The following is a 21,053-nucleotide window of genomic DNA, read 5'->3' as shown; positions in this document are numbered from 1 at the left end:
ATAATAGGGCTGCAACGATAAATCTTAAACTTTACTAATTCTAAAAGTCGAGCCAAAACACTTTTTTCTAACAAAGCAGTTGTCATTATTGAATAAAAATGTCTAATTCTTTTTAACTCATATATATATATATATATATATATATATATATATATATATATATATATATATATATATATATATATATATATATATATATATATATATATATATATATATATATATATATATATATATATATATATATATATATATATATATTATATCAATCATTTGACTAGTCGACTACTAAAGTAATATTTGCAGCCCTATTAAATAAGCTCGGTCATATACACATGAATCTAAAATAGTCAAGAACTCATTCATGTTTAGAGTTCTGAATGTAAGTACTTTAACTCCTTTTGTTTGCAGTGCAGTTATAATAAACCTTTTTGCAGTTCTCTGGTGCTAATGGCGTTTATAGTGACCGAAGGCTCCTGTGTTTGCCCCTCCACTTGCTCTGTAAACACGGTATATCTACTTTACTTAAAATGCCATGAATTCGGGATAATAAATGTACCACCTGCTTGTTTCCATGGAGATAGATGGGTAGATGTAATGCCATACTGTGGAACATTCCATCTCTATAGGGAGAAGACAAAAATCTGTAAATCACAACTGAAAACAATGAATAGTTAAAATGACCTTATCACTAATTACTTGGTAAAGATTTTAAACATTTGGTGTTAAAGTAATCAAATATATTCTTAATCTAAGTCTGCCATGGAATAAGAGTTGTAATTTTAAAGTGCTCCTTAACTTTGCTTTTAATACATTTTTCAAAGGCGTAATCTTAACCAACTAATTCTATCCATCAAAACCACTAAAGTCAAATTCTGAATTCAAGTCATTTTAATTTGTAGACATACCTTTTTGTGTGTTTTTTGTTCCTTGATTTCTTATGTTTTAAATTTTCTGATCTTGTTTTTTTTGTTTTGTTTACTTCCCGATTGAAATGTAACTGACTGTAATTCCCGTTTTTAAGGTGGACTGTGGAGGCTCAATGTTTTTGTTTTTCGGGGGGTCGATGAATGCGTTTGTTTTGTACAGATTGATGAATAATGTACAATTGTGTCTATATCTTTTAAGTTATCGGTTCATCTTAATAAAGCGCACCAGTTGTAAATCAAATGTGTGGCTTCCTCTCGAAACTTAAACGTGTCGGCAATGTCTTTCTCTTCATTCAATCGTTCAAAGAGTCGAGATTGCAAATACTAGTTTTTATATATTAGGCCCCTCTGACTTTTTCTTGATTCCTTTTTCATTCCACATCTGATGAAAGGAAACTATCAAACTGCTGGACTGTAAAACATTAAAAAAAAAAAAAAAGTGGGATGAATTGGGCTCAGTTTATTTCCACAAATTAAAAAATAAAATGCATGTAAAAGGATTTTATATGCATACTGTCCGGGCATTAAAAAAAAAAAAAAAGTATTACAATTTTGTAGTTAAATTACAGAGCGTCCGCTTCACAAATATTTTGGATTTTTGGGGGGAAAATCAGTCAGAATGATAAAGCTTTGGTCTCTCGTTCACATGCAGAGGTTTGTGGGCCGTGGGCGCCGCGTTAGAGCAGCAGCTTCTTCAAGCACTAAAGTAAAGCCGGCGTGGACCATCACACTGCCAAGACATTTATTTTATCTGACTTTTTATTCCTGGTTTGCGATCGATCAAATGTTTTACCATTGGCTTCGGACCGTGTGCAATAGTTGAGTCCATTCAGAGCCGTTTATGTCTCAAATACGCCATAAGCTTTGCCTCACACTCGGGCTTGAGGCAAGTAAATGGGTTTACGAGTGGTATATTGTCAAATTTTACTATTACATATATTCTTTTTTCGATATTTATGTCCAAAATCTTCCCCCAAAAATGCTAAATTCACTACAAGTTATTTAAACATCTGAAATTATTCCAAGTATCCCTGATTAAAAACTGTAAAACTGATTTACAAGAACAAAGAAGGAAATGGAGTTAAGTCAAGTTCCTGTACGACTGCTAAAGAAGACGACAGTATTCAATTTAACCTGGTTTCGATAACTTTATTCCTTTCAAAGCCTGAGACAAAATGATTAAAAAAACACCACTTTTGTTTTTTACATGATCAATAAATAAAATATGAAAAAGCAACAAAATACAGTCAATAAATACGATTGTCTTAATGTCCTGTTATTACTGAGGACTCTTCAAAAATAAAAATATCCAACCAGATTTAACTCAAAAACACTATGAATAATTGTACATCATGCATTAAAAAACGAAAACATGGAACTACAACTCTTTTAGCATGCAACAATTATAAAATATAAAGCAAAAATAACAGTAACATTATATACACTGAGTACATACAAAAAGAATATAGATTGTATCAGATATTGTTGAATGTAAACAGAAATATAAAAAAACTTCAGTTATTTACAAATGGCTGATGTACAGGGAAACATGATTTTTAATAAATTAACAATACATCATTTAAACAGTAATGAAACACCAAAAAGCACAGACGTAACATGAAATAAAACATTGGCAGATAAATGTGGTTATTTATACAAAAAGAAAAAAAACCAGTGTTTGAGGTAACATTTTATTCAGGTTTTTTTCATAGACTTTCAATAACACTATTAATAATAAAAACATAGCAAAATATCTTTATAATTAAGCTGTTTGTAAAGTTTTATACTGACAAAGTTCAATGTTTGGTTCCAACTTGTCTCCATTGGATTCGAAGTGATGAAAAATGAGCACCGTCATAGAAATTAATCATTTAAAAAGTGAATAATATATATTTTTGAATGGTTTACGATACTTAAAATGCTGCCTATAAACGTGAAGCTGAAATATGAACATTCTAAGCGGAAAAAATTGTGGCAAATTACAGACATTAGAGATCCATAAATGTAAAACTGTATTGTCAATAAAAGCTATATTTGATCTGGTATCCGGGGACACGATTATGTTTATGAGATCTAAATCTAAATTGTACATACTTTTCCTTTACTCAGTTGTAAAATGCATCTAAGACCATTCAGTTTGCCCAATTGTGTTTTGTCGCCCTCCTGCAGGTGACAATGGTGATGAAATGCTGTAAATACTGGCAGCACTACTTTAGTAACGTAATGCTAATAGATTGATGGCTCAAAGGGGCAATATAAGAACACGTTAACCAGGCATTTATAAATGAAACTAAATGTTTCTCAGTTTAGTTGTCATGGACAAACATTATAAATAAAATAAAAGTTTACTTGGCATATGGAGTTTTAGTGACGGGTCCTTTTCGGCTTCATCAAACCACAAGGTTCTCAGCAGCTGTTTTTAACCCTCATTTGTGCTGTTAAGAGAATATTTGTGAAACAGGTTGATAATATTAAGCTTCTAAATGGACGATATTTGCAAGAAATGACAGAGAAAACCACAAAGCAGAATGAGGAAAAAGTAATTTCAAAAGTAGCTCTTTGAACACACCAAAAAATTACTTGAATTCAGAAAATGTGTTTGGATTTTGAGAAGCTATTTAACCTAAGCAAGTAAGGTAAGACAATTGCACTAAATGACAAATCTCCTTACCTTAATAGCATAAAACAAATTGAAAAATCTGATCCACACAAATTATTTGATCTTCTGAATTCAAATATTTTTTTGTATTTATATTTTTACAGTGAAATAGCCAAATAATATTTCAATATTACAAAAAACACGATTTATTTTCACTTTCCTATACATTCATTAATCTGTATTTTAACTATATTTCCCATATTCATTTTCCAAACTCTTGGAGCCGTGTTCCTTCCTTAACTTCATAAACATCCCTGAATTGTCTCTTGTTTGTTTTCTGAGGCTCCTTAACTCATGATATTGTCCTGGTGCATTTACATGTGGCACAGTCAGTTTGGCTCTTCGGTTGTGCTACAGTGATCAGAATCAAACCAGATTCATTTATTTAAGGGGACAATGTACTTCCATTAAACACATGATTAAACATGAATAAGAAAAGCCAGAATGAGTCAAAATGTTACTTTTTCTCTGTTGTCTCCAGGCAACGATGTTAAAACAGCAACAAATCACATCCGGTTTGTTCCTGTACATTGCAATGCCGCTCACGGCCTGAAGAGGGCAGTCAGAACACACTGCAAAAAAGAAAACGTCTACATTATGTTTTTGTATGCTTTAGTTTATTTGTAGAGTAGAGCTGTTGGTTTTTAGTTGTTTAGTCCATTAATCGGTAGATGTATTGGTCGACCAAAATTTATATTATTCAACTTATTGCTCTTCTGAGATGATAAGGATTTTAAGATAAATTGGGGGTTTATTATACCCTTTTTACTCATGAATAACTTTTTGCACCATTTTAGACGACTAATCAAGGCACAGGGATTTTCTTCAGTCGATAACAGCCCATATTGAAGTGACACATCGGAAACAATGTGTCCTTTTTAAATCAAACAATACTGCAACTGCTGATCAACTGCTCTTAGTTCTGTTAAAACTTCAATTTCTTCTATTTTATTATATTAAAGAATAGCCAGAATTAATAACTATTGGTTCACTCCATGTCTATGTGCTAACAGGCTAACACAAACGTAGCCATCGAGCTAGAGGTGGTAAGGGGCAAAGCGATACCAAATATTGATACATCGATACTGACTGAGGTATTGAAAAGTATTGATAATACTGAAAAAAGTTTGATACTTCAATGTTCTAAAAGTGTTTAAATAATAATTTTCTGTCAGTTTTTGATATACGTACGTTTTCTGCACATATATTTAAATTTTAGATCAGTGCAAGCTGAGGTGGGGAGAAAATAATCATAGCCAAGGTAAAATTCCTTATAGTAGACAAGTTTCAGTTCATTTGAGTACAAAACTCATTGGTTTTGGATCACAATCATAACTTGCCAAAGTTATCAGATCGAATAAAAACTCAAAGCCATCACCGATATCTAATACGAATCTATTATTAATGGTCTTTATTCAAACCGTTGACAGTAGATATTCTTTTTTGCAGTGCAGTGCAGTGAAGTGAGCAGAGAAAAGGTGGGGCTATGGTTGGTTGTGGGTTCGGTTCCCAGTGTCCTAGAGCAGGGAGGAGGCGGGGCTACGGTTGGTTGTGGGTTCGGTTCCCAGTGTCCTAGAGCAGGGAGGAGGCGGGGCTATGGTTGGTTGTGGGTTCGGTTCCCAGTGTCCTAGAGCAGGGAGGAGGCGGGGCTACGGTTGGTTGTGGGTTCGGTTCCCAGTGTCCTAGAGCAGGGAGGAGGCGGGGCCATGGTTGGTTGTGGGTTCGGTTCCCAGTGTCCTAGAGCAGGGAGGAGGCGGGGCTATGGTTGGTTGTGGGTTCGGTTCCCAGTGTCCTAGAGCAGGGAGGAGGCGGGGCTATGGTTGGTTGTGGGTTCGGTTCCCAGTGTCCTAGAGCAGGGAGGAGGCGGGGCTATGGTTGGTTGTGGGTTCGGTTCCCAGTGTCCTAGAGCAGGGAGGAGGCGGGGCTATGGTTGGTTGTGGGTTCTGTTCCCAGAGTCCTAGAGCAGGGAGGAGGCAGGGCTATGGTTGGTTGTGGGTTCTGTTCCCAGAGTCCTAGAGCAGGGAGGAGGCGGGGCTATGGTTGGTTGTGGGTTCTGTTCCCAGAGTCCTAGAGCAGGGAGGAGGCGGGGCTATGGTTGGTTGTGGGTTCGGTTCCCAGAGTCCTAGAGCAGGGAGGAGGCGGGGCTATGGTTGGTTGTGGGTTCGGTTCCCAGAGTCCTAGAGCAGGGAGGAGGCGGGGCTGCCCTGTGGAGGTGTGTGGGAGCAGTGAGCAGGACTCGGTCGCACTGGGAGCACGTCGTAGTGGCTCGGGATGTGGCTGTTCCTGGGCAAGTCGTAAAGGTTCTGCGGGTAAGAAGAGACCGTCTGGATCACACTGATGGTCGGCTCTGGAATGAAAATAAAAAACATCAAAATGCAGAACAAATCTAATCTCTGTCGACGTGTGCTGCAGTTGGTGAGGGAGAAGAGCAGAGGAGAAAGTACACAGCCTTGAAGAAGTCCATGTCTTTTCCTTTCCTCAGTGTTATTATTCCACAAAACGTATTACCAATCAAAAATGTTTTAACCTTGCTTGCTTTTCTATTTTTATGTCCTCCTATTTTTGTGAAAGAGGACCTTGCTTTTCTTATCTGTAAAATATTAATATTCTAATTTAATCTACAACCAGGTTAAAGCTGGAGATAGTCATTTCCACCTGTTGCTCCTGTGAAGGCAGATGTTACAATCTATAGAAAACTGTGTCGACATGAAGATGGACTCATCCAGGTTTACAGACTAATAAAATAAAAAAAAATAAAACAAAATGTGTTCTAATTTTCTTTAATAATACCAGCAAAGTTTATTCATTAGAGTTATTTTGTTTCAAGATTTGAATATTAAAACATGCATATGCATGACTTGAAGTATGTCTGCTACCATACCCATATCGTAGACGTTTTTGATCGGGTGTATCCCTGATGCTGTTGTCGTTGCTGTGGCGACAATGGAGGCGGGGCAGCAGTGCGTCACGTGACCCGGGTGTGCGGTAGCGACGTGGCCGCGGTGGCTGTGGTGGGCGGGCGACTTCATCTCCACGTAGCTGCTCTCCGAGTGTTTACAAACCGCGCCCGAAGAGTCGCTGATGGTCGCGTACGGATTCTCGCTGTTCAAAGAGCACGTGCTGGACAAGGAGCCCTTCATATAATCTATAAGAGAGAGAAGGAGAGAGGGAGGAAGGGAGGAAGGAAGAGAGAGAGATAATATCAGTGATGTTTTTGCAATCCTTCAGAAATGTGCTTAAGTTCCCAGACAAGCTGTTTTCACCCATCGTCCAAAAGGCTTGGTCAAGTCAGTCGATTGTGTGTTTCTCAGGTGGACAATTTATATTTTGAATTAATTATGATTTGGTGATGCTGTTGGCGTAGACTGGCAGCCACATTTCTGCAAATCTGCCCTAAAGCAGCTCTGGCTACAACATTGAGTAACATCAACAGTGTGACTGAGGAGACAATGAGTAGAAGACGACTGTAAAGCTCTTTGAGAAGACAGAGTTTGAGAACTGAAAACAGATCTGAGCCACCAACAGTCGGAGTGAGTCAACACAAGCAACATTAACACATTTTAACTCAAATGCACACAAGCAACAACAAACACACATACATTAAACGTTATAGGAGCATTAAAAGCTGCAAGGAAAGTAGGAATAAGTCATTCAGGAATAGACCGGAGTATTTGTAAAAGATGATTTAAACACGGAGAAGTGGAGAGAGAGGACAGTCCAAGCAGGAGAGGAACACAGAGGAGCAGACGTCGTCCTGCAGGAGAAAGAAGTGCAAAGCGTTATACAGGATGTTTCAAGTGCAAAATACATTCACGCAAACAGGTTTGACGCAAGCAAGTACGTGGACTTAAGGTCGGTGTGGGCAATATAACAATATACACTTTAATTTTCTCCAATTTAATTTAACAATCACAGTGAAGTGTGAAGTCTCAGAACTCTTACCTAATATACAGCTCTTAAATGTTCAGAAATCATGAAAACATACAGGATATGATTTTGTTTTTGCCATATTGCCCATTCCCACTTCCTGTAGGTGTGAAACTCATCAGAATCACGGGGGGAAAGAACAGGACTCGTCTGAGACCTGCTGTACCTCTGAATCGGGGGTCCATGTGGTAACTGAACCTCCGTCCATCCAGACAGTACACTCCTGAACGAGCACACACAAGTCAGACACACACAAACCTCTGAAACACCAAAACTTCAAACAAAAAGAGTCAAAATGGCAGCTGCTTTGGACAATACTGCATTTTTGTTCTTGGCTTCCCTAAAAAGACTTAAATAGTATAGATACCCTGGAGTTGTGGTATCTTATTTCATATGCCTTTATTATAGTTTGTATATTGTACTATCATTATTCAGAGCTTTGTGTTGCCAAAACAAATTCCTAGATTGTTCACTGACAATGGCAATAACACTGTATCTGATTTCTGATTGAAATAACTTGAATCAAAACAGAATACGCTTGATTTTCTCTGTATAAACTACACGGTGGAAGTCAAATAGTCTTCAACTTCATCCAGTATGAAGAACAGCTATCTAGTTTTGTCTAGTTTTGTCTATAAACATTACATTAGTTTGAATCGGAGCCAGTGCAAACAGCAGTGTCAAACTGACCCAGGTCGCTAAGGTTACAGTAGTTTCCCCACTCTGGAGCGCTGTTCCTGTGGCGCCGCTTGGTTTTCATCTGGAACAAAATAACACACATTAGATCTGGTACATCTTTTTTTGTTTACTTATTCATACAGCCTAATGTCACTGGCTGAATCTTACTCTTTTTATGTTTGCATGTTTTATTCATATTTCTCTTTCAGAATTGACCACTTTTTCCACTGTGGTTTTATTCTGTAAATGTCAAAATACAAAATTGAACTGAGAATATACTGTGGAATAATACATAAGTTAGATGCAAAAAAATCTAAACAAAACTGTTGCATAAATTTAAAAGATACATACTAAATAAATGAATAGACTGAAGGTGAGGCACAGCAAGTGAAAAGTATAAAGTATAGTGAAAAGTTTTCTATATAAATAAGCCATTTTATGTGTAAAATTGCCCATGTGATGTATAGAATTGGAAAAATTGCCAGGTTAGATTAAAAAAAAACTCACAGAGGGAACTTGTTATTTTGTTTAGTATGAGTAAACTAGAGTAAACTAGATCTTACTGAAAATTGTTTCAGTTAAATGGCGTAATGGACGATTTTTTTTGCCCAAATCTGAGTCTTATTTCCTCGTGGCGTGGACTGCCAAATAGTCCTGCCACGTATCAATCATAGAACTCACCTACCGCTCACCTGCAGCCTCGTCGGCTCGTCCCCAGGAGAGCAGCACGTTTCCCCGTGGCTGAGTGCATGGATCTATCATAATATAGTTCCCTCAGTGTACGGGACAAAATTAAGACAGTTCGAGCTGGCTCAGGAGAGACGGAAATCTACGGGAGACGAGAGATGCGATGCGATCTGTTGCGCTAATAAACAAACGCACTTCTAGCCGGGATGCTCCTTTGTATGTCCGCACGGGGGAGTGCGCATGCGCACTTCCGCTTCAGTTCTCAAATCGTCCATTACGCATTTAAACTTTAGCCAGGCTTAGAATTAAGTATCAATGACATTTCGATCCGTCAAAATGTTGTCAAGCTCCAAATGGTAAAGTTTGATGTGTAGTTGCCACTTTTAGAGCTGATCTTTATGTCTGTTATGCATTTGGAAAAAGCAATGTCCCTGAGAAATCTATGAACGTTGATTAAATGAAATAATAAAACCTCTTTAAGTGCAGATAAGACAGTTTGTTTCCAGATTATATGTTGAGAGAGCAAACACAAAACAGTGAGTGTGGCCGTAGTGTCTGAGTCGTGTGTTACCTTGCCGGGCCTCTTGTCCGGTTTGGCGTAGAAGGCGGCGTAGGTGCAGGGGCCCAGCGTGTGGTAGCTGGGGTTGGAGAAACATCCCCCCACTGGCACGGAACTGTTCCTGGGAGAGGAATCTGTAGAGGACAGCAGCCCAATGCACTGCAGACCTGATATTCACACGCATTCACTCATACAGTCACGAGTACAGATACAGATGTACACAGGGAACGACAGTAACCCAAACGGGCCCGAGTCAACTCTTTTTGTCAGCGAATCGATGATGGAAGAAAGACAGAAGTTCTAAAAGAAAATCTCTTAAATTCTACAAAAAACATGTCTATTCAAAAGGATGTAAAATATCAATACTGTACATTTATATTTTAGAGTTCTGTTGTGTTTGTGTTGGTTAGTAATAATACTCAATCAAATAAAATAAAAGTATTATATTGTGTTTGTGTTTATCCTTTACTAAAAAAAACCTCATTAAAAAGTGTGGTCAACAGACAAACAGGAACCTGTGTGAACAAGGCAAACAACAACATAAAGCTAAAAAAACACACACACACACACACACACACACACACACACACACAACACGTCTGCACGCTCTCACCTGACAGGGAGTAGTCGGCGTTGCTCAGGTGCAGCGCTGGGTTGTAGGCCACGCTCGGGGCCTGCTGGGCCTTCTCCTTCTGCCTGTATCTGAACCACAGGACCAGGCCCGACATGGTGAGGATGAGCAGCAGCAGAAACACGATCCCCAGAACCGCTCCGGCCGAGTGACGCTCCGACGCCAACGCGGGGCTGATCTTCGTGTACGGGTTCAGCTCCTCCATCATCAGGGCCGCTGAGGGACAGGCCAGAGCGCATCAGAGAGACTTCACTTTGCTGTAGTATTTGTGGTACTAGATGTATTAGTGGCAGGGATGGGACAATAGAGAATGATTGCTTATCGTGATGAAAGGGGTAGAAAGTGATCGTTTTATACCACCAAATTGTGAAGAGAAAAACGCTCCTTATCCATGATGTTCACGTCAAGACCGTTGTTGTTTTCACTTATTACAAAAGTTAAGTTCTATTCATGGGTTTCCTCTTCCTTTTGCAACATTTTGAGCACTTTTTCCCATTCAAAATATATATTTATTTTAGTTTCTCATCATTCTGAAACCCACAGTTGTTTAAACATGAAACTTCATTCATAGCATTAGAATTATAAATATTCACATCGATGCAATGTTTAAACTGACAGCAACTTTAACAATTATTAATTATTTTGCTTGTGACACAACATTTAAATAATGTCCCATGTCAAATTAGTAGCAGTGTAGTAGTTATTGACAATTACAAAACAATATCAGAGTATCTCAAACTGTAATTATCATTTATATGACGAAAACATACAGATTGTTAAAGCCTGGGGAAGCAACTTTTAATGACAAAACAGCAAAGGGCGTTTTAACAGATAATTCATGTTTTTCTGCATCTTTTAACTTCTTGTTTGGTGATCATTCAGTTGAGATATATATGAGATCTGAAAGTGATTAATCGGTCTGTTCTGTGGAGGGTTTTTATACGCAGTGAGCTGATCTGGCCCGTATTGCTGGGTTTCAGAACGTACAGACTACCGTACAAGGAATATCGTTAAAATGCAGGTTTTCTTGTAATACAGCAAGTTTATGAGTCTAGTCACTGATAGAAGTCATCAGTTTCAAGATTTGTGAAGTCACCTTTTAATATTTCATGGTAAAGTAGAGTGTAATCAATAAGGAATTCTTGTCTTAACATTCGAGAACATGAAAACAACAAACATAAACCATTTTCATTCTTTCTTTTATTGTTTATCACCTGCTCAAGTCTGTGTGTTTTGTTTCAGAGTCAAACGCAGGTCAAAACGAGCACCTTAACCTCAGCGTCTCACCCTGGTCACAGCGGATTCCCTTGAAGCCGATGCTGCAGTAGCAGGTTCCAGTTACGTAGTCACAGGTGGCGTTGTTCATGCACTCGCAGAGCTGCTGACAGCCGTAACCGAACGTCCCGGACGGACACTCTAGACACAAACAAGACAGTCTGGTGTAGTCTAATATGGAAAGGGAATTTACTCTAACCATCATAAGAGCTCGTATGACACTTTTATCATTTAGATTTTCAGCAGATCCCCTCATCTTTTCCCATCCCTCCGGAAGCATAAACTAAATAAACCCAGAGAAGAGAAGCTGCTGGTGGTAGTTACTGAGTTCACAGTTGCTTCCGATGAAGCCGGTTCGACAGGAGCAGTCGCCAGTGATGTGGTCGCAGTCGCCTCCGTTCTGACAGCGGCAAACCTCGGCACAATGAGGCCCGAAGAAACCAGAGGGGCAGCCTGCAGGGGGGAGAGAAGAGAAACTGTTTTATTGTATTCTTCTTGTACATACTACATACTGTACATATCTGTGTATTTGTATATTATAAAACACGGCTTTTGCGACTTTCACTATTTAGAATTTTATTTCAATTTTTATTGTAATGTGCGAGATGTGTCCACGTTGTGGATCAATAAAGTTTGACTCAGGCTTTGTTCACACTTGTCTTTATTTGGTCCTAAATAGAGCCCATTTTAGTCCTGATCTAGTCCAGGTTTAGTCCTGATCTAGTCCAGGTTTAGTCCTGATCTAGTCCAGGTTTAGTCCTGATCTAGTCCAGGTTTAGTCCTGATCTAGTCCAGGTTTAGTCCTGTTCTAGTCCAGGTGTAGTCTTTATCTAGTCCAGGTTTAGTCCTGATCTAGTCCAGGTTTAGTCCTGATCTAGTCCAGGTTTAGTCCTGTTCTAGTCCAGGTGTAGTCTTTATCTAGTCCAGGTTTAGTCCTGATCTAGTCCAGGTTTAGTCCTGATCTAGTCCAGGTTTAGTCCTGTTCTAGTCCAGGTTTAGTCCTGATCTAGTCCAGGTTTAGTCCTGATCTAGTCCAGGTTTAGTCCTGTTCTAGTCCAGGTTTAGTCCTGATCTAGTCCAGGTTTAGTCCTGTTCTAGTCCAGGTTTAGTCCTGATCTAGTCCAGGTTTAGTCCTGTTCTAGTCCAGGTTTAGTCCTGATCTAGTCCAGGTTTAGTCCTGTTCTAGTCCAGGTGTAGTCTTTATCTAGTCCAGGTGTAGTCTTTATCTAGTCCAGGTGTAGTCTTTATCTAGTCCAGTTTTAGTCCTGATCTAAAGAAGGACTAGATCAGGACTAAACCTGGAGGAGATCAGGACTCCTGATCTAGTCCTTCTTTAGTCCTGATCTAGTCCAGGTTTAGTCCTGATCTAGTCCTTCTTTAGTCCTGATCTAGTCCAGGTTTAGTCCTGATCTAGTCCAGGTTTAGTCCTGATCTAGTCCAGGTTTAGTCCTGATCTAGTCCAGGTTTAGTCCTGATCTAGTCCAGGTTTAGTCCTGATCTAGTCCTTCTTTAGTCCTGATCTAGTCCAGGTTTAGTCCTGTTCTAGTCCAGGTTTAGTCCTGATCTAGTCCTTGTTTTGTCCGGATCTAGTCCAGGTTTAGTCCTGATCTAGTCCTTGTTTTGTCCGGATCTAGTCCAGGTTTAGTCACCTTGTTTTGTTGTACATCTGTTTTGTGCTGTGTGTGTGTTTGTGTGTTTGTGCGTACGTTGAGTGCAGTAGAGTCCGGTCCACCCGGGTCCACAGTCACACTCTCCATCCACCGCGCTGCACTCGGCCCCGTTGTGACAGTTACAGGAGTGGATACAGTCGGGCCCCCACCAGCCCTGGGGACACGCTGCACCAGGGAAAAGGGTAAATGGGACATATAAAGTATTTTTTTTACATAATTAATACTGAACTATTAAGTAGATCATTATTTTAAATTTTGTTCATTGTAAACGGCAATATTGATCTAAAACGGCTTAATAACAGGTAGAAACAGGTCCATTGACTTCCTGTTCAAAACTGCAGCACTGATAAGCCCAGACATTTCACTGTTAACAAGTGAGTGTTCTTTGAAAAAAGTGACAATTCTCCAACATTTTCAAATTAATTGGAACTATTATAATGTGGGCAGGGATACGGGTTAGGGGAAAACATGCAAGATACAGCTTTGAGTAATTAATGATGAGGAAACTGTTGTAACAATCTCATTAAAGGACACATAATTATGCAAACTTTATCCATTTTTTAGCTTTTAACCCTGTTCTAACATTGTTCCCTCATCAAAAACAAGCAGCATGTAGCTTAATTCACGCTAGTATGATTAATACTGGTTAGAAAGTTCACTTTTGCATCAAAAACATTGAATCTCCAAACAAAGACAAATTAAATTCTGTTTGTTATAAAAAAAAAATTCTAAATTCTAAAACATGAGATGCCAAACTAAAGATACTCAAGAGCATGTTTAAAGGCAACTAACAATAGAAATAATGCAAACTATTTGTCCTTTAAAGTTGATTTAGAATCGCCTTATATAGTCACGTTTATGTAGTTTCCTGGTCAAAAACATATCGGTATCTGCAGTTCGGTTTTGTTTAATTTACACATGTCAGAGTGAACCTGTCTTTCTCCCCAGACCTCAAAATGCTCTATTCCACATTGTGATGTCATCAGGTGTTTATCCAGGAAGTGCTCTAGTGCATTTTGCCCCTTGGTCCAGACTAAAAAAGGCTAAAATTGTGAACAAAATCAGGTTTTTTCAAAATTTTCATTAAAAAAATAACAACAAAAAACTACATTTTGGAGGGCCTTGGTGTCATTGTGTTATACATTTAGTTTATGGTGATATTGATTATTGTGTAAGCCAATATTGCGATATCGTTATTTTTGCAATACATTGATCAGCCATAATAAAACAATAAATACATCTATGTAAAGATTTTTAAAGCATGTAGATATTTGATTTTGCAGTGTTGTGACCATTGTCCAAACTAAGTCTAAACACATTCTTGTGCTCTGCTAATTGGTGCAGTGATTTACAAAGTTGTTTCTGAGGTCCAATATGTCAAACAGCCGGACACTGTTTCCACTTAATTTGGTCATTATTTTTAAAAGGTTTGGTCTTTTCCATTGTTTTGGTCATTCCAGCTTATGCCATTTCATTATAATCGTTGTCAAGTCTGGTAAATATTTTAGATTTTTGTTGTTGTTGTAACTGTCCTTGAACTTTCCTTTAGTTTTATTTTAAGATGAAAATATCAGACACTCTTTTTTATTGTTTTTACCAGGATGTTTATTGTTTTTTTAAACTTTAATTGTAATTATTTACAAAATATCAGCCCTACTGTTTTTAGATGAAAAAAGTGAATTAAATATGTTGTGACATTGTTTTAGATTACACATTTCACTCAAGTGTAACATAATAATTAAGATTTTACTTTTTTCCTCCCAGTTTGACACTTTTGTTGACGTTTATATTGTATATATATTCCTGGTTGGAGGTGAGCAGCAGATGTGACTGAGGCACATAAATCAAGTCTGTAAAACAGCCTATTTCCATTTGCGCAATAATTATAGCCAAAATCAGAAGCCTTAAAAGCAATGCTGAAAAACTCCATGTATTTGTAACGTCTTGATGAGACTACTGTAACTCCCTGCTCTCAGCGTGTGCTAAAAACACTATAAAAAGCTTTCAACAGATTCAAAATGCAGCAGCAAGATTACTAACAGGAACTAAAAGAAGAGAGTATATTACGCCGGTGCTCAAGTCTCTTCACTGGCTCCTGTCGAGTTTAGAATCAAATTTAAAATCTTCCTCCTGACCTACAAAGCCATAAATGACATGGCCCCATCCTACCTCAAAGATGCTATAGAACCATATCATCCAAACAGAGTGCTTCTCTCTCAAAGTCTCTAAAAGTACTGTATGAGGTAGAGCGTTTATCTCCCAAGCTCCTGTGTTATGGAATCAGCTCCTGTCCATGTTAAAGAGGCCGACAGTCTCTTCATTTAAGACCAGGCTTAAAACGTTCCTCTTTGAAATTGCTTATGGTCAGGCCAGTTAGGAACAGAAAAAAGTAGCAACTGTGCTGGGGGAAGTATGGCAGCTTGAGCACTATCCTCTGCTTCTGACTACCGGTACTTATTCTATCAAATAATATTTAATATCTAATTTCACTTGCAAACTGTTCATTGCCTTTTCTTCTGCTTTCCCCACCTCTCCGCCGGGAGTAGGACAGGCACATCGATGACCTGTGGACCCAGATGCTCCTCAACTCCCTGAAGAAACGATCTCTACTCCATATGATCTTCATCTGCCTCGAGGAACTGGTTCTCCTCCTGAGTGGCTCCAGCTTCACTGTCTCCCTCTCGCCCTCTGTCCAAAAGAGTTGGATCCTTCACTGTGGAACTCCTCCAGGTTTCTACTTTTTCCCAAGCAGGTTTTGTAGTTTTTCCTGGCCGAGAAGGAGGGTCTAAGGACAGGGGACCCTGGGACATTGCCAAGTCCCTATGAACATTGTTTAATCTGTTTTTCACTGTCGCCCCTCAAGGCAACTGCTGTTGTGACTTTTGGCGTTAAAAAAATAAATTGAATTGAATTGAAGCTGTTACCTAGCAGCCGTTCGCCCTTCGAGGCAACTGCTGTGGTGAATTTGAGGCAATACAAAAATACATTTAATTGAATCATACTGTAAACAAAGGGCTAAATCCATATAAATTACACAATTATGGCTTGATAAGTGATAAAACCTGCAAATATATTTATTTTGTTAAATAACTGTTTGAAACGGAGATAATTGTGTCTGATGTGTGTAAAGTGTCCCTGAATTTTGATGTCGCACATTGATGACATCACAGAAAGATTCTGCTTCAGAACTTCAGAACTTTTATTTTTCATCTTGACTGATGTAAAACTATGACAAATATTTAATTTGCCACATATATTATTTCCACTAAACAAAGTAATAATTGAATAAACAAGAGAACCTCAGCACATGTTGAACAATCATTTAAGAAAAATTGGCTTTTACTTTAGGAACAAGCTTGGATTACAGTGACATAAATTATGTGAACTTATGTTTATTTACAGGGGAATCATGTGTCTGTGCCTCCATATCTTTGTGCAAACTCACTATAAAAACTCACTGTTGCTTCTGTACCAAGTGTTGGCACAGAGACTGGTAATAGGTTAATTTAGATACCTATGTTGAAAGGTGTGGAAACAGAATCTATGGTTTGAAATATTTGTAATGTGTGATGGGACTTTCCTGGTTAAAGGTTGAATGGACGATTTTTTTTGCCCAAATCTGAGTCTCATTTCCTCGTGGCGTGGACTGCCGATTAGTCCTGCCATGTATCAATCATAAAACGCACCTACCGCTCACCTGCAGCCGCGTCCTTGGTCGTCCCCATGAGAGCAGCACGTTTCCGTGTGTCTAAGGATCTATCATAATATAGTTCCCTCAGTGTGCGGAAGTGCCTATGCAGTTCTCAAATCACCCAAAAATTGTCCATTACGCCTTTAAATAAAGATTTAATTTTAAAAAACTGTGGATAAATTACGTATTCTATTCTTGTGGCTTAACTTGGCTTTAGAACCTGCTTTTGGTCACTTTGGGATTAGTATTTCACATTTTCTTTTAAAATAATGTCTACACCTCTGTTTGGAATGTGATATTTAGGCGTTGAACAGTAAACAAATAAATAGCCCACAGGCAACGTGACAATAGTCGTGTTTCAGAACAAATCCGAAGACGGTTTATGAAACTTAAAAACTATGTAACACTAAGTACAGTTGCAAAAATCTGGGGAAAATTGAATTGGTGTGTTTTTTGAGCGCTGAGTGAAGACGACCTTGCAAACAGGATGACTAAAACAAGCGCGAATTAAGCAAAACACGACTCCAGCCTAGTTTCTGACGCGGTAACAACAATAAAAGGGTCAAAAGTGTCCCGTAAGTAATATAATAATGATAAATAACGTGTAATAAATAAGTGTCTTACAGTCGGAGCAGTTTCGTCCGATCCAGCCGGGGTAACACTGGCACGAGCCGTCGATGGGGTTACACGTGCTGTTGTTTGTGCACGAACAGGACTCAGCGCAGGCCTTTCCGAACTTGGCACTGGGACACACTGTGGGGCGTTCAGAGAAGAGAGAGACAGAGATACAGAATATGAAACTCGATTTAAAACAACCTTTATAGCAGCGGTATAGCTCGAAGCGTGAATTAAGTTTAGAACTTCTGTCGACTCTTAATGTGTTTAAGACGTGAACTTTGAACAGAAACCTGCAAATAAAATAGAAATAGCAAATGTAATAATATGAGTGAGAAGATTTTTTTTTAAAAATTGCCCCAGTTTAATCCTTCGTCACTGTGGGAAGTGAAAATAGTGCTCTTTGTGTGATTAGCCCCTCATTCTGGAGCCGGTCCGTTTGCTTTTGACGTTACTCAGACGGAGATAAAACCAGGCAAACACATTTCAGTTTCCTTTCGAATCAATTATAATCTCTCCATCTCCCAAACACACATGGAAGATAAGAAGCGGCAAGTGAAGCTGTGACGAAGGAGAGTTTAGACATCTGTTCCAGGCGCAGCCCTTTGCATCTGCCAGCGCTTTATCTGCTTTCATTTCAAACATACAGTATCTGATTCGCGATTGAAAAGTTGGTCAAGAAGAGAAAAAGGCCTCTCGGTGGTGGTGGTGGTGGTTTGGCGGAATAACAACAATTTGGAATTTTTGTGGAAAACTGCCCGAGTGGCATGAAAGTTTCTCCTAAATAAGAGCTCAAAACACAAACATATAAAATTCAAATGTGAAAATAACAACAAAAAGTATAAAAGTCTACAACTCTGCTAAATATTTAGTTTGCACCCGGCACAACTGACTAAAAGAAGAAAGGCTACAGTAAAACCGGATAAACAACATTAAATAAGATGTTTCTGGAGTTGAAGAGTCCTTTATCTCCCCCTGTCGTAAGCAAACAAGCTAGCAAAGCGACAGCAGAGAAACAACGTTCCCTTTTAATTTGAGCAAAACAACAGCAATAAGTAAATCTACAAGTGGCATAAGTTTTGAAATGATTTGAATTTTTGCATTTCCTTCAGATTTGATTTGTGTTTTTCTCATTTTTGTCATTTTGTCCACTTAAAACACCAGATTTTGGTTTTATTTCATGTCTTGTCCCACAATTCTTACAATAACTTCAAATTCAAAATTAGAAGTTACGTCAAGTGTAAGTTGACATTACGCTCACTTTACTTTTTACCTCTACTGTGTACTTCTCTTGAGTAAAAATACTTTGAAGTAACTTTACTCACTACTACGTACAATGGGACTGGAATTACGATACATGCAATTATAAACAAACAAAAACATCAAATGGCTATTCGATGATCATATTGCCTCTCGCTAGTTCTTCGAACCCCAGTAAACAATTTGTGTTGAATAAAAGTCAGAGCGCTGCAGGGGGCGTCGTTTCTCATTTCTCAAACACATGATTCACACGGTTTGCAATTAAAACAAACAGGATTAAAATGTTGATTACACAAGAACGTGCTCCGGGCCTGAAGACGTGGCAATAACGCAAGAGTTTATTAACTTCTGAATCGCTTTATTCTAATCGCTACAGTTGACCAAAGATCGACAAAATTACTTTTCAAAATCATCACATTTAAGGCTTTGATAGTAATACTTTTTATTACATTTTTCTACCTCTAAGCTCAAAACTTTTACTTGTGTATATTTTTTAGTTGGCACATTTACTTATACTTTTTTGCTCCTGTATCTGTTCTTTTACTTAAGGAGTACTTCTTCTAGAACGGGTGAGATGAGAGGAAGAAGAAATATATATATACATATATATATATATATATATATATATATATATATATATATATATATCCATCTCGACCCTCCGCGGGTGGTCCCCCTTCAAGCTCGAGTCCTCTACCAGAGGCCTGGGAGCTTGAGGGTTCTGCGCACATAAATATATATTGATTTGAGAAGTTACGAGAGTTAAGCCTTTGTTCTAGTTTGGTCCTGGCTCGTCACATTTAACTCTATTTTGTTTTTCATGGAGTTAGATTTTGTAAAGTGGCTCACAAACTTATCGAATAATCAATGTTTTTTCTCACAATAATCGAAACAGTAAAATGTGATATCGTGACGTTCGTAGGTTTGGTTTGGTTGCCGTTTTCGTGCGGCGTTAGTGACTGATCCACAAGGGAAACGACTCGGCTGCAGAACGGTTCTTAAAGGTGAATCTACTGTCACTTCTCTGGTAATACAACTCAAACAAGCGTACGACAGATAAGGGGAGTTCAGTTTGAATTTGACAGAAGGTTTGTTTGCGTCGCAGATCTTTGTAATGTTAAGCGGTGAGTCACTTTCAAATATGATTTAGTGTCTGGGTTTTTTCACCCCCCAAAGTCAGAGACCGTGAAAGGCAAACACAGAAATCTGCTGCTTTTCTGTCCATCGAGCAGACGGTGTTCGGTGCTTATTTCTCATGGCAGAGCGTTTTTTCTTTACCCGAGTTTTGAGTTGGGATTACTGTTTGGATTAGATCTCAGCGCTGATCACCAGGGGGCGATCTGAATCTGGAGGTACTTTTAAACAGACAGAATAGGATGGGGGGGTGTCTTTGTAGTGCCAATTATAATACAATACTTACAATCTGTATGAAAAATGCTTTATGTCCTTTAGTCAGTAAGTAAATACAAACTAATATTGGCTTGTACTGGCCTATAAACCCGATATATTTGTTTATCTCTAGATCAGGGGTATTTTTCACCGAGGGCCACATGTTGAACCAAAGACTGGTCCTCATGGTTGAGTCATTCAGATGGGTTCTTACCTTCTTTTAATACGCCTTAGAATATTACTTTTAGCTCTGAATCACAGAGAAACGTGGTGTTATTGAGGTTTTAGTTAATCAGTTTCACTTGTTTAGCAGGAACGATCACGGCAGAACTTCCAATCACAGCTCAAAACTCACCGTGCATTTCTTTGATTCTTATATTTGTGCTGTCTTTTATACTATAAAGCGTTCCTGAGTGTCCAAAAAGCACAATATAATATTGATGTATAATTAGTTATTCTCATTAAACCCTTTGGTCACATCTTCAGGCTGTAGTCTTGGCCCGATCTCCACCTTTCGGGCGGCACTGACCTTGGTTGCAGAGCGCTCCGTAGAAGCCGGGCAGACAATCGCAGAGTCCAGTGACGTGGTGACAGGAGCCGCTGCTGTGGACGCACTGGGGACACGAGCGACTGCAGCGGGGCCCGAACCAACCAGAGGAACACACTGAACACACAGGGACACACGGGTTATACTAACACAACCAGAGGAACACACTGAACACACAGGGACACACGGGTTATACTAACACAACCAGAGGAACACACTGAACACACAGGGACACACGGGTTATACTAACACAACCAGAGGAACACACTGAACACACAGGGACACACAGGTTATACTAACACAACCAGAGGAACACACTGAACACACAGGGACACACGGGTTATATCAACACAACCAGAGGAACACACTGAACACACAGGGACACACGGGTTATACTAACACAACCAGAGGAACACACTGAACACACAGGGACACACGGGTTATACTAACACAACCAGAGGAACACACTGAACACACAGGGACACACGGGTTATACTAACACAACCAGAGGAACACACTGAACACACAGGGACACA

At 38.8% G+C, this 21,053-nt stretch overlaps 2 protein-coding genes across 3 annotated transcripts in view; both read right to left on the bottom strand.

The window, feature by feature from the left end:
- Positions 1–21,053, bottom strand: part of dapk2a (death-associated protein kinase 2a) — a 216,914-nt gene that overhangs the window by 55,714 nt on the left and 140,147 nt on the right. The window lies entirely within an intron of this gene.
- The window catches only part of LOC140381215 (multiple epidermal growth factor-like domains protein 11), a 156,792-nt gene continuing 141,418 nt past the window's right edge, over positions 5,680–21,053 (bottom strand). Inside the window, exons 15-25 of one of the 2 annotated variants that reach the window (XM_072465242.1) lie at positions 20,500–20,634; positions 17,331–17,459; positions 13,052–13,180; positions 11,670–11,798; positions 11,358–11,486; positions 10,053–10,286; positions 9,452–9,606; positions 8,206–8,275; positions 7,682–7,738; positions 6,470–6,733; positions 5,680–5,935 (exon numbers count right to left, since the gene is read on the bottom strand). In XM_072465242.1, coding sequence (XP_072321343.1) covers positions 5,766–5,935; positions 6,470–6,733; positions 7,682–7,738; positions 8,206–8,275; positions 9,452–9,606; positions 10,053–10,286; positions 11,358–11,486; positions 11,670–11,798; positions 13,052–13,180; positions 17,331–17,459; positions 20,500–20,634 — 1,601 coding nt within the window. In that variant the 3' untranslated portion in view covers positions 5,680–5,765. The remainder of the gene's footprint in view (positions 5,936–6,469; positions 6,734–7,681; positions 7,739–8,205; positions 8,276–9,451; positions 9,607–10,052; positions 10,287–11,357; positions 11,487–11,669; positions 11,799–13,051; positions 13,181–17,330; positions 17,460–20,499; positions 20,635–21,053) is intronic. The other variant, XM_072465243.1, reaches the window with a different exon arrangement.

This window comes from Eucyclogobius newberryi, unplaced genomic scaffold (assembly GCF_026437365.1).
Source record: "Eucyclogobius newberryi isolate DKJ021-1_F unplaced genomic scaffold, fEucNew1.0.hap1 SCAF_5, whole genome shotgun sequence".
In the NCBI taxonomy this organism is placed as follows: domain Eukaryota; kingdom Metazoa; phylum Chordata; class Actinopteri; order Gobiiformes; family Gobiidae; genus Eucyclogobius; species Eucyclogobius newberryi.
The sequence above is the reverse complement of the archived record's forward strand: the minus strand, read 5'-3'. Positions and strand labels throughout refer to the sequence as shown.